General features: G+C 47.9%; 1 protein-coding gene and 1 non-coding gene across 2 annotated transcripts in view; one reads left to right on the forward strand and one right to left on the reverse strand.

The window, feature by feature from the left end:
* Positions 1-396: 396 nt before the first annotated feature.
* The window catches only part of FKBP9 (FKBP prolyl isomerase 9), a 50,902-nt gene continuing 38,199 nt past the window's right edge, over positions 397-13,099 (reverse strand). The window contains exons 8-10 of the mRNA XM_015133750.3: positions 7,066-7,211; positions 4,452-4,615; positions 397-2,115 (exon numbers count right to left, since the gene is read on the reverse strand). Of these exons, the coding sequence (XP_014989236.1) occupies positions 1,939-2,115; positions 4,452-4,615; positions 7,066-7,211 (487 nt within the window). The 3' untranslated portion in view covers positions 397-1,938. The remainder of the gene's footprint in view (positions 2,116-4,451; positions 4,616-7,065; positions 7,212-13,099) is intronic.
* LOC114677198 (U6 spliceosomal RNA) lies at positions 5,246-5,348 on the forward strand. Its single transcript, XR_003728499.1, has one exon. It is a non-coding gene; the product is annotated as a U6 spliceosomal RNA (small nuclear RNA).

Consider the following 13,099-nt stretch of genomic DNA (forward strand, 5'->3'; position numbering starts at 1 on the left):
CTGCTAGTGGTGGCTGCATCCCTCTGGGATGCCTCTAGGCAGCCCTTCCTGTGCTGCTCCCACTGCCTCCTCTTGAGCCCTCAGGCCCTGGTAGTAGCAGCCTCCTGCAGTGGCCAACACTGCTGTCACCGGCACTCAACATCCTCAGTTTCCCCAGCCCCGCCCACACTCTAAACAGTCCTTTCCTTAGCTTCTCTTCAGGAGTCCCGGAGGAGGGCCAGGACCCTGACTCACACTCCCTAGAAGTAGAACGCGCTCCCTCAGTAACTGCAGCGAAGTTCTGCTGTTTTCATCAAGGGGATTCTGACTGCATGGGGCATTCTCGCAGGTCTTTAGCCTTCCAATAAAACATCAGAAAAGCAGGTAATATAATTCAACATTTCATATCAGAAAAGATCAGCTTTCCAACATTTATTCCATTGAATGAGTGCACAGCATTTTCATGAACTACCTCAGGGCTACATCAGTACAAAATAGTTTAAATTAGTAAAATAAAGTAGTTTCAAAGGGAAATCATTGACGACTTCAGGATAAGTGCCACCACCATTTGGGAACAGAGGATAGAAGGTAGCCACGTGGTTATTCCATGATGCAGGAATCAGGCCGGCAGGTGGACTGTCATTGCTGTCTTATAGCAGCTGGCCTCTGCCTTCAGGGTACCACCCTCTCCAGGACACAAATGGGCAGCAGAAAAATGTCACCTTGTTGATGCTCAGCAGCTCATCTATTGGGACGAAACTTCCATCTCGGCCAAGGGAAATACTCTGTTGAGTGACCAGCGGGGCCCCGCCCCCAGCCCTATTTATCTTATCAATATGGTTCAGGGAGGATAAAAAAGGGTGTTCTATGGGATAGAAAGGTGGGAATAAGAAAAAGCTAAGTGGCTGGGCACGGTGGTTCACGCCTGTAATCCCAGCACTTTGAGAGGCTGAGGTGGGCAGATCACAAGGTCAAGAGATAGAGACCATCCTGGCCAAATGGTGAAACTCCATCTCTACTAAAAATACAAAAATTAGCTGGGTGTGGTAGTGCACACCTGTAGTCCCAGCTACTCAGGAGGCTGAGACAGGAGAATCACTTGAATACGGGAGGCGGAGGCTGCAGTGAGCCAAGATGGTTCTGCAGTGAGCCGAGATGGCGCCACTGCACTCCAGCCTGGCGACAAAGCGAGACTCTGTCTCCAAAAAAACAAAAAAGAAAGAAAGAAAAAGCTAAGCAGATGACCTTATGTGGCAAACGCGGAATCAAATTCTCTATTTGTGGTCCGAGATGCCTTTTCCTGGCCCAGTTTTCTGTCCAAAAGGCTCTTTTAACTTAACTCCAAGTTATACACTATTAACGGGAAGCCCACAGTGGGGCAGGGTGTGATGAGCTGGAAAAGCATGATGTGCGTGTGCATGTGCCGGGGTGGGCCATGATCAGAGTTTGCACAGGCTGCTGGGAAGAGCCATGGCTGTCTGCTGGGAACCCTGCTGGGGCAAGCAAGCCCTTTGACTCTCCTGCCCATCTCAAGAATATTTCTAAAATGTCTTAACCAGCAAGTTAAAAAAAATTTAACCCTCTTTATATAGATACCCTGGACACCTTTTCTTATGGTTCCTCCAAGATGATAACTTCCATCTGACACTATATTCCTTTAATAACAAAATTTCCCAGAAGGCTCACAAATCATGGTTGGCAGTGCAGCCTTTTCAATACTGGACACATCCCGTGCTAAGGCTCTCTGCAAAGATTTTGTTTACTATCACTGGCAATCGGCCTAAACTTCTCACCCCATGTATCAACCCACCCCGATGTGTACACCAGGTACTATGTGACCCACCTACTACTGGCTAATGATGCACCTTCTGAAAGACCCTTGCACCCTCACTGCACGCTCTGCCACGACAAGTGGCTTGGTGTCACGTACTCCCTGGCACCATCTGGTTCGTGCCAGGTTTAGAGTTCATCGTGTTTGGCTTCCTGGTCTTTGAGTTTAAATTCCTCGGCCGTGACCTTCCCATCTCCATTCCGGTCCTGGTTGGTGAACATATTCTTCACAACCAGCTCAGCATCAAAGCCAGGAGCGAGTTTCCCTTTGCCAGATGCCACCTGGGCGTGAATGTACTCTGAGAACTGGAAAAGAAGGGGACGGGAAAGACCATGAGTTCAGCCACCATGAACGCCAGGTCTGGGGCCAGAAACAGAGCAGTCTGGGGGTGACAGGGCTGGAACTTGAGTCTGGGCTACCAACACAGACAAGATCTTTTTGGCAGCTACATGACCTATGACCTGTGTTTCGTTTTGTTTTTTTCTCTAAATGCAGGTGAAAACCCCTTGTACTAAATAACTCCAAGAGCCCGTATTATTCAGGTAGCCAATACCCAGCAGCCGTCAGAGCTATCCCTTCTCCCCACTTAGTTCCCTACCAAAGGCTGACCCCCACGACCACCCAACACTGTAAGAACATTCTCGGATGCATGCACTCATTCATATGATCAAAACATATGGTCTCCTATGTGCCGAGCACTGTTCTAGATCTTGAAATATATCAATACACAAACAAACACCCTGTGCCTGTAAGGCTTGCATTCTAGTGGAAAGACAGACAATTAGACATGAACATAAAAATAGGTAAATGACACATTAAGTTACAAAGTGAAATGCTCCAGAAAAAAATCAAAAAGCGGAGCTCAGTAAGGATGAGAGAAAGGGATGAAATGTTCAATTCAGTGGTCAGGATAAAACTTTAAGGGGAAGGGAAGATCTGTGCAAAGGCTTGAAAGATGAGAAGGAAAGGGCCGAACAAGTTCTCTGGGGCAGATGTCTCCTGAGCAGAGAGGGCAGCTGGTGCCAGGGCTCAAGGTGGACGCATGCCTGGCTGGTCACAGACAGCACTGGGGGCGGGTGTGGCCGGGTAAAGTGGGCAGAGGGAGACAGCCGGCGAGGAGGTTACAGCGAGCAGAAAGTGCGGGGTCTTCACAGGCTACTGTGAGGCCCTGGAGGCAGGGGCCTCGGCAGGTCTGACCCAGCTTCTGTGTGAGAACGGCCACTGTGAGTGCAGGAAGAGCTTCATGAACACCGCTGCTGTGATGTGACCCGGGAAAGAGATGACAGACCCCCGGCTAAGATGCTACACGGTGGAGGTGGTGAGAAGTGTCAGGTTCTGCATGTGCTCTCAAGGTAGAGCTGGAATGATTTCCTGAGGATTATTATGGCCTACGAGAGAAAGAGAGGAGTCAGAGATTACCAAGTGCTCTCGCCTGAGCCACTGGAGGCCAGTGATGCCACTGACTGCGATGGAAAGGCTTTGGGTAAAGGAGGCTCCAGGGGCGGGGTGTGCAGGTGGATAGCAGGGGGTTCCGTAAATGAGGACATCAAGCAGGCAGCTGAACACATGAGTGTGAAATGCAGAGAGAAGCCTGGACTGGAGCTACAAATTCAGACGCCATCAGGATATGGACCCAATAAGACCACCAAGCGAGTGACTTAAAGACGGAGAAAACAACAAACTTAGCCCGGGGTACTCCAACATGAAGAGATCGGGGACAAGAGGCCTGAGAGGGACGTACCAGGGAGGTAGAAGGAACACCATGAAGTGTGGTGTCCTGGAAGCCAGAGAAACACGCATCCTGTAGCTGTGTTGAAGTAAGAGGAGCGTGAGAGCTGACCACTGGATTCTGCAATACGGAAGACACTGGCCACCCTGGCAAGGCTGGGCTCAGAGGTGTGCAGGGACAAATGTCAGAAAGGAGTGGGTTTAAGAGAAACTAGGAGGAGAGGAATTAGAGGCAAGAAGGACACACAATTCTTTTGAAGTTTTTGCTGGAAAGGAAAGTAATGAGAGAACTAGAAAGACACATCCAGGGAAGGGAAAATAACAGCACATTTGTATGCAAATGACAATGATCCAGAAGTGCTGAAGATGTGGAGAGAGAGAGGAAAAGGCTGGAGGACTTTCAGTAGCAGACGTGGAAGAGGCAGGGAGCCGGAATTCCCCAGGCGTGGAGCAAAACAGATGGTTCTATTGCCCAGCTTCACAAAGAGGTGTGTGGTCCTGGCTCAAACCACTGAGTAGCTGTGTGACCTTGGACAAATCATTTACCTTCTCTGTGCACAGTTTCTTCTAAAAAACAGCTGTTGTGAGGGCCGAACCAGAGAATACACTGAAGACACTCAGCACACACAGGCAGGCAGTGAGCACCCAGTAACAAGAACTAAATACACACTGTGTGCCCTGGAATCAAGCCCTGCACCTCTCAGGGACTTGGTTTCTTCAGAGAGGAATGGTGAGCTTCCACAGAGAGGGCGTGTGTAAAAGTGCTTGGCACATGAGTGTGCTGGCCATCTCACAAGCCCTCCAGCCCACTGGCCTCACCCTGAGAAGGCCTCGCCTTCAGGACCAGCCCCGTGGCCTCACCAGGCTCCCTGAGCTGTTCGGTCTCACCTTCCTACAAAGGCCAGTTAGTTACCTCTTCCAGGAGGACTTCTCCGTTGCCATCCTTGTCAATTTCTTCAAAGAGGTTGGGTGACACCTCACCATTCCATATGAACATGTACCCCTCGGGTAGGCCGGCCACCAGCTCCAGCAACTCAATGTCAAACACCAATACGGCACTGCCAGGCACTTCTCCATCTGTCCAGGTGACAGGAGCGGGAGGTGGTGTCAGCTGGCAGGCAGCAGTCAAACCCATCAACCAGCACCCACCCAACCTCCAGCAGCCTCACTCAGGGTGGGACTTCTGACCAAAGCAAGAAAGCAGAGCAAAGGCTAGTCACTTTCTCACTGTAGGCCCGTTAATGAGTCATGAAATCAGTTTAAAGGGTGGTGACCAGCATTTTGTTATTTTTTAAATTAAGGAATAGAATAGAGGCCAGGCATGATGGCTCATGCCTATAATTCCAGCACTTTGAGAGGCCAACTCGGGCAGATCACTTGAGATTAGGAGTTCAAGACCAGCCTGGCCAACATGGTGAAACCCCATCTCTACTAAAAATACAAAAATTAGCTGGGTGTGGTGGTGGGCACCTGTAGTCTCAGCTACTCAGGAAGCTGAGGCACAAGAATTGCTTGAACCAGGGAGGCAAACACTGCAGTGAGCTGAGATCGTGCCATTGCACTTCAACCTGGGCGACCAAGTGAGACTCCATCTCAAAAAAAAAAAAAAAAAAAAAGAATGGAACAGAATACTTTTTACCTGTAGAAAAGATAGGTATTGTGTCATGAAACTTGAGCTTCAATTTTATGTATAAAACTAAAAGTAATGCTCACTTCAGCAACACATACTAAAATTGGAACCATACAGAGAAGAATAGCATGACCCCCGTGCAAACAGGACATGCAAATTTGTGATGTGTTGATTAAAAAGAAATAAATAAATGTGTATATGTGTAAATTATATGTTATATAGAATACAGATTGGGAAATAAGATGTATTTCTTACTGCATGTCTTGTTGAAAAAAGTTTGAAAGCTGCTTGTAGAGACTACAATACAATGGTAAAACTTTTAAGTAAATCTAACAGCAGAACTTTTAGAATCGGAACCATATGCCCAAAGATGATGATCCAAGATTTGACTGTAAGCACAAATTCAAGAACAGTGTATACAGTATAGGCCCAAAGAAGTTATCAAAGTATGGAATATATAAAGGTAATGTGTATTATTCCAAATTATTATATCTTATCTAGAGTATACGTTATATATAATATGTTATATATTATAATTATTAATAATATATCACAGAAAAAGTCTTAAAGAATATACAAAATTTTTTTTTTTTTCTGAGGTGGAGTCTTGCTCTGTTGCCCAGGATGGAGTGCAGTGGTGCGATCTCTGCTCACTGCAAGCTCTGCCTCCCGGGTTCACACCATTCTCCTGCCTCAGCCTCCCAAGTGGCTGGGATCATAGGTGCCCGTCACCATGCCTGACTAATTTTCTGTACTTTTAGGAGAGACGGGGTTTCACCGTGTTAGTCAGGATGCTCTGGATCTCCTGACCTCGTGATCCGCCCACCTTGGCCTCCCAAAGTGCTGGGATTACAGGCATGAGCCACCGCACCCAGCCAGAATATACAACAATTTTTAAAGGGTTTCTTCTGGGATTGGTAGGAAGAACAAATGTACTTTACAATTCTTTTACAGGAAAAAAATATCAATCCACAGTGCCTATAATTGTTACCAGTTAGCTCTTCCTATCTCCTCCATGTCCGGATATCAGCAGTGTGAAAACACTGAAAAGAAGGGGTTCCTGGGGCCAGGCACGGTGGCTCACACCAGTAATCCCAGTGCTTTGGGAGGCCCAAGCAGGAGAATCGCTTGAGCCCAGGAGTTAAGACCAGCATGGGAAAGATAGTGAGGCTCTGCCTCTAAAAAATAAAAAATTAGCCAGGTGAGGTGGTGCATGCCTGTAGTCCCAGCTACTCGGGAGACTGAGGTGGGAAGATTGCTTGAGCCCAGGAGTTCAAGGCTGCAGTTAGCCGTGATGGTGCCACTGCACTCCAGCCTGGGTGATAGAGAGAGACCCTGTCTCTGAAACAAACAAACAAACAAACAAACAAAGTTATTGAATCCCCATGTGGAGGACACACTGTGGCTGAAATGATGGAGTAAAACATAACGACTGTGAGGATGAGGGAAAGCCAGTATTTCCAGCACTTGCAACTAATCTCTCCCAAAAGAAACTGTCTTGGACAGCCTACAGGCTCAGAAGTGAAAAGCAACGGCCTACAGCATTCCACCTGTCCCAGGAAACAGTTCCAGAAGGATGTGCTCACTCTGACCCCAGAGAAACCTCCCAGGCAGCTCCCCCCAGGGACACCTCCCACACATGGGTCTGAAGATCCAAGATTTATTTCACGCAAACTGGTTCTTTCTCAAGAGGGTAATGGAGCATTGACGTGGCTCACTGAATTCACAGGGGTCTCTAAACAAAAATGCTAAATCATTTTTTAAAAATAGAAACCACACACTCTTTGGGTATTACATGTAAGAAGCATGCTGTGATTCTAACTATGGCACCCCAAAAAGCACAAAATTCCGATAGTAAGCGGGCCCCAAACACCCTTGAATACTGTTGCTCACTCACCCACGCCAGCTTCCCCATAGCCCAAGTGGGGCGGAATGATCACGGTCCGTTTCTCGCCAACGCACATCTCTCTGAGACCCATGTCCATTCCCAACACAACTTGCCCAGATCCCAGAACGATATTGTAAGTTTTGCCTAAATTCCACCTAAAATGAAACAGAAGAGCCTCATGTTAGGTCACCATCCCGCTGGCACTGAGAGTGTTCCCATGAGAAGAACACATCACTGCCAGGATATTTCTACCAAAGATATAAAAATCCCTATCTAATCACGGGGAAACATCAGACAAACACAAATCGGGGCACATGCTGAAAAATGTCTGGCTGTCATCTTCAAAACTGTCAAGGCCATGAAAATCCAGGCAAGACTGTGGAAGTTCCAGAGTGGACAAGCATAGTGGAATGAGGTCCTTTTTTCTTGAGCCCAGGAGGTGGAGGCTGCAGTGAGCCAAGATCGCGCCCCTGCACTCCAGCCTGGGTGACAGAGTGAGACTGTCTCAAAAACAAAAACAAAACAAAAAACCCTGGGTTTTGGATTTAGCAAGACCTGAGCTGGATTCCTGGTTCTGCCACTTAATTTGACCCTGAGAAATGTAATCTCTCAGTTACTTTATCTATGAAACGGAGACAACAAATATAGCTATCTCACAGGGATGTTTCAAATCACAAATAACATGTTATGCTTGGCACAGTGGAGAGGAAGTACAAAGGGCTCAATAAATGTTTGGCCTTGAGGTGTAAAGTGCTTATGTCTGTAACAGTCCAAGACTGGAAAAAAAAAAAAAAAAAAGACCACCAAGAGTTTAATTATCCTTGATGGCCATGGACCTCGGGAAGCCAGTTAAAAAAAAAGTTTGCTCTATCACTTCAGTCACTACTAAAAATAAATCTACTCCAAAATCTATGCCATTCCTATCACTTCCTAAAGGCAAACAGCGTGTATGTTCTTTACTCCAAGGAGAAAAGATCCCTGACTCCCTTGATGCCTATGAGCAGCTGGTGACAACATGGACGGGTGCCCCTTTGGGTCACATCCTCTTCTCAGGCTTCCCGGCCTCCCCTGGGCCCAGGGCAGCTGCTTCTTTCCCTTCTCCAGCTGATTACCAGCAAACCGAGACAGGGTTTGTGTTTTCCCACCTGGGAGGAACCCGAAACAAAGCCAACTCCAGTGAGGGATGCCTTGTGGGAGGGAGCCAACTCCCACTGCCTGCCTTTCTCTGGGGCTACTCCAGTTGCAAAGTCTTATGACAGAATATTCCAGAACTCACTTAGTCATCCAGGAATGCATGTTTCTTCTTCCTCCTTGAGGCCAGTTTAAACACGCACGCATAAGAAAATCCTCCAAGCAAACAATTTGTTGTCATGTATCATCTCTGAACACACCACTCATTCTTTTTCCTCGGGTCCTGTGATTTTCTTTTTTTCTCTTTTGGGCAGTGTTTCTCTCAAACACCGTCCTCACTCCCGCTGCGTGCTTCCTGGCCCCATCCACCGCAGGCCTGCAGCTTCCTGCCTGCTTCACCCTCCCCGGCTCACTCCTATTCCCCTCCTCCCCTCCTCCCCTCTAGGTAGCAGCTGCTGCCTCAGTCCTGATGAATGGGACCCAGCCCACACAGGGCTCCAGCTGGGATCAGATAGGCAGGTGCCGGTCAAGCCTTCCATTAGCCCACTATTCTGAAGCTCACACCAGGAAGACACCAGCAGGGACGCCAGCCGCTACTCTTCCGCTGCAGCTTTACATGTAATACAGAGGCTCTCAGAGTACAAAATGCACTTCCTGATAAGGAGCCCTGGCTCATGTGGCTCCCGAGTGCTCTGCCAGGATATTATGAGTCCTCCAAACACAAGCAGGAGGCAGGGAGACCGACTCTCCCTGCCCCGCGTGAGAAGCAGATCCTGGACCCTCCCGAGAAGGAATTCCCTTGTTCATTCCCCACGCCCACTTCCCCTTTCCTCAGCCTCAGAATCAGAGGACAGGAATATGAACATCAGCAGGAGCAGTGACAGCAGCCACGGACCTTACAGACCCTTCTAACCTCATGGACCATTTTCACTCTTAGGAGCTCACTTGATTTAAAAGCACTGCAAGCCATGCCCCTTCCCTGCGGCCCTGCCTCCCGCTAGCTTTCAATAACCAACGGTTGGGATTTCTTTGCAAGGTCTATTGTAAGCCAGGTCCCTGTAAATCTGGGCCCTGGAAGCTATGCACATATTTCACTGATTCTAAAATGCATATTTTTTCACAGTGTAACCTCTCTATCATTAGGATACATTTTATGACTGACAGTATGTCATCCGTCAGCGTTTTAACTTGGTCAGAGATACATGAAATGTTTCCATCACACTCTTTAGAGTTGATGAAATACATTAAATGCATTCGCATACAGGATCCCGCAGTCCCAGAGGGAGAACTCTGAGTATATCCGTAGGGTCTTTTCTTTTTCTTTCCTTTTGGAGACAGAGTCTCACTCTGTCCCTCAGGCTGGAGTGCAGCGGCGCAATCTCGGCTCACTACAACCTCTACATCCCAGATTCAAGCGATTCTCCTGCCGCCTCTTGAGTAGCTGGGATTACAGGTACGTGCCACCATGCCCAGCTAATTTTTGTATTTTTAGTACAGGGTTTCACCATGTTGGCCAGGCTGGTCAAACTTCACAGCCACAGAGTCACCCAAAGCTAGAAGGCAGAGGGACAGGTGGAAGGAAGAGAGGACCCTGCACATCCAGAATCAATGCAGTAGCACGTACCTGCTTATGCAAAGCTTTTTTCCCCCAAAGACCAAACTTAGGAAACTAAGTCAGGCTCAGTACAAAAATGGATATATAAAAACTGCTGAAATTAGTCGGGCTTGGTGACTCACACCTGTAATCCCAAATCTTTGGATGGCTGAGGCGAGAGGATCTCTTGAGTCCAGAAGCTTAAGGTTAAAGTACGCCCTGATTTCGCCACTGCTCACAGAGCAAGACCCTGTCTCTAAAAAAATTTTTTTAATGCTGAAAATGTTTCTTTCCCAAAGAAGAGAATATAATATTAACTTACAGATACATCTGAAGATTCAGGTTCACAAGGCGCAAAGCTCCTTCTCATGCCTGACACTAGTTTATGCTGTTGGTTCCTATTTAACATATTCTCAGATTTATCTCAATCAAAGAACATTTATACAATGCTGCTTTGGTTCTATGCTCTGGCCAAGGTGTCGGGCATAAAAATGTAAATAAATACATTGGGTGTCCCTAAGGTATTTACACCAGCAACAGAGATAGAAACAAAACTAAAAGACAGGTAATGCATGAAGTGTTATGAGACTACAGAAGCAAAAAAAATTGATTCTTCTAGGAATTAAGGAAAGATTTTGAGAAAAAATATAACATTTAAGCCAGGGCAGAAGTTGGCCAGAAAAAGGAAGAAGAACAGTAACAACCTGCACTACTGCACATGGCAGCCCTGGAAGGTGGAAGATGGGCCCCAGTGGAAGAGACTGGTGAGGCAGAACGGAGCTGACAGAGAGCCTTATGTGCCAGACTCCAGAGTCTGGCCTTTATCTGTGCATCAATTTCTTTTTCTTTTTTTTTTTTTTTTGAGATGGAGTCTTGCTCTGTCGCCAGGCTGGAGTGTAGTGACATGATCTCGGCTCACTGCAACCTCCGCCTCCCGGGGTTCAAGTGATTCTCCTGCCTCAGCCTCCTGAGTAGCTGGGATTACAGGTGCCCGCCACAATGCCCAGCTAATTTTTATATATTTAGTAGAGATGGGGTTTCACTAAGTTGGCCAGGATGGTCTGGATCTCTTGACCTCATGATCTGCCCACCTCGGCCTGCCAAATTGCTAGGATTACAGGCATGAGCCACCGCGCCCAGCCTGTGAGTCGATTTTTAAAGAAAGCAGTTCGGCTGGGCATGATGGCTCAAACCTGTAACTCCAGCACTTTGGGAGGCCAAGACGGGAGGATCATTTGAGGTCAGGAGTTCGAGACCAGACTGGGAAACACAGTGAGACCCCCCCAACCCATCTCTAAAAAAAAAAATTAAAAAATTAGCCTGGGCCAGGTGCAGTGACTCACACCTGTAATACTACCACTTTGGGAGACTGAGGCAGGAGGATCACCTGAACCCAGGAATTTGAGACCAGCCAGGGCAACATGGTAAAACCTCCTCCCTGCTAAAAATTAAACAAAATTAGTCAAGTATAGTGGTGCATGCCTGTAATCCCAGCTACATGGAAGGCTGAGGCATGAAGATCGCTTGACCCCAGGAGATAGACGTTGCAATGAGCTATGATCATGCCACTGCACTCCAGCCTGGGCAACAGAGCAAGACTCTGTCTCAAAAAATAAAAATTAGCCAGGTGTGGTGGCACATGCCTATGGTCTCATCTACTCGGGAGGCTGAAGTGAGAGGATTGCTTGAGTCCAGGAGGTCGAGGCAGCAGTGAGCTATGGTCACTTCCCTCATTCCATTCTGGGTGACAGAGTGAGACCCTGCAAGAAAGAAAAGAAAGAGAAAAGAGAAGAGAAGAAAAGAGGAGAGGAGAGGAGAGAGGAGGCTGGGCACAGTGGCTCACACCTGTAATCCCAGCAATTTGGGAGGCCGAGGTGGGTGGATCACCTGAGGTCAGGAGTTCGAGACCAGCCTGGCCAACGTGGTAAAACCTCGTCTCTACTAAAAATATAAAAAATCAGCTGGGTGTGGTGGTGCGCACCTGTAGTCCCAGCTACTCGGCAGGCCGAGGCACAAGAATTGCTTGAACCCAGGAGGCGGAGGTTGCAGTGAGTCAAGATCATGCCACTGTATTTTAGCCTGGGTGACAGAGTGGGACACCATTCCCCCACCCAAAAAAAAAAAAAAGAAAAGGAGAGAGAGCGAGAAAGAGAGAAAGAGAAAGGGAGGGAGGGAGGGAGGGAGGGAGGAAGGAAGGAAGGAAGGAAGGAAGGAAGGAAGGAAGGAAGGAGGGAGGAAGGGAAGGAGACGGGAAGAAAGAAAAGAAAGGAAGAAAGAAAGCGAGGGAAAGAAAAGAGAGAAAAGGAAGGAAGGGAGGGAGGGAGGCAGGGAGGAAGGAAGGGAGGAAGGAAGGGAGGAAGGAAGGGAGGGAGGGAGTTGGGCACGGTGGCTCACGCCTGTAATCCTAGCACTTTGGGAAGCTGAGGAGGGTGGATCACTTGAGGCCAGAAGTTCAAGACCAGCTTAGCTAACATAGTGAAACCCCATCTCTACTAAAAATACAAAAATTAGGCAGGTATGGTGGTGCATGTCTGTAATCCCAGCTACTTGGGAGGCTGAGGCAGGAGGATCACTTGAACCTGGAAGGCAGAGGTTGCAGTGAGCTGAGATAGTGCCACTGCACTCCAGCCTGGGTGAGAGAGTGAGACTCTGTCTCAAAAAGAAAAAAAGAAAAGAGAAGAGAAGAAAAGAGAAGAGAAAAAGAAAGAGAGAGAGAGAGAGAGAAGGAAGGAAGGAAAGAAAGAAAGAAAGAAAGAAAGAAAGAAAGAAAGAAAGAAAGAAAGAAAGAAGGAAGGAAGGAAGGAAGGAAGGAAGGAAGGAAGGAAGGAAGGAAGGAAGGAAGGAAGGAAGGAAGGAAAGAAAGAGAGAGAGAAAGAAAAGACAGGAAAGTAGAGGAAGGGAGGGAGGGAGGAAGGGAGGGAGGGAGGGAGGAAGGAAGGAAGGAAGGAAGGAAGGAAGGAAGGAAGGAAGGAAGGAAGGAAAGAAGGAAGGAAGGGACCGGGCGCAGTGGCTCAAGCCTGTAATCCCAGCACTTTGGGAGGCCGAGACGGGCGGATCACGAGGTCAGGAGATCGAGACCATCCTGGCTAACCCGGTGAAACACCGTCTCTACTAAAGAATACAAAAAAAACTAGTCGGGCAAGGTGGCAGGAGCCTGTAGTCCCAGCTACTCGGGAGGCTGAGGCAGGAGAACGGCGTAAACCCGGGAGGCGGAGCTTGCAGTGAGCTGAGATCCGGCCACTGCACTCCAGCCTGGGCGACAGAGCCAGACTCCGTCTCAAAAACAAAAAAAAAAAAAAAAAAAAAAAAAAAGAAGGA

Source organism: Macaca mulatta, chromosome 3, assembly GCF_049350105.2.
Source record: "Macaca mulatta isolate MMU2019108-1 chromosome 3, T2T-MMU8v2.0, whole genome shotgun sequence".
NCBI classification, from domain to species: Eukaryota; Metazoa; Chordata; class Mammalia; order Primates; family Cercopithecidae; genus Macaca; species Macaca mulatta.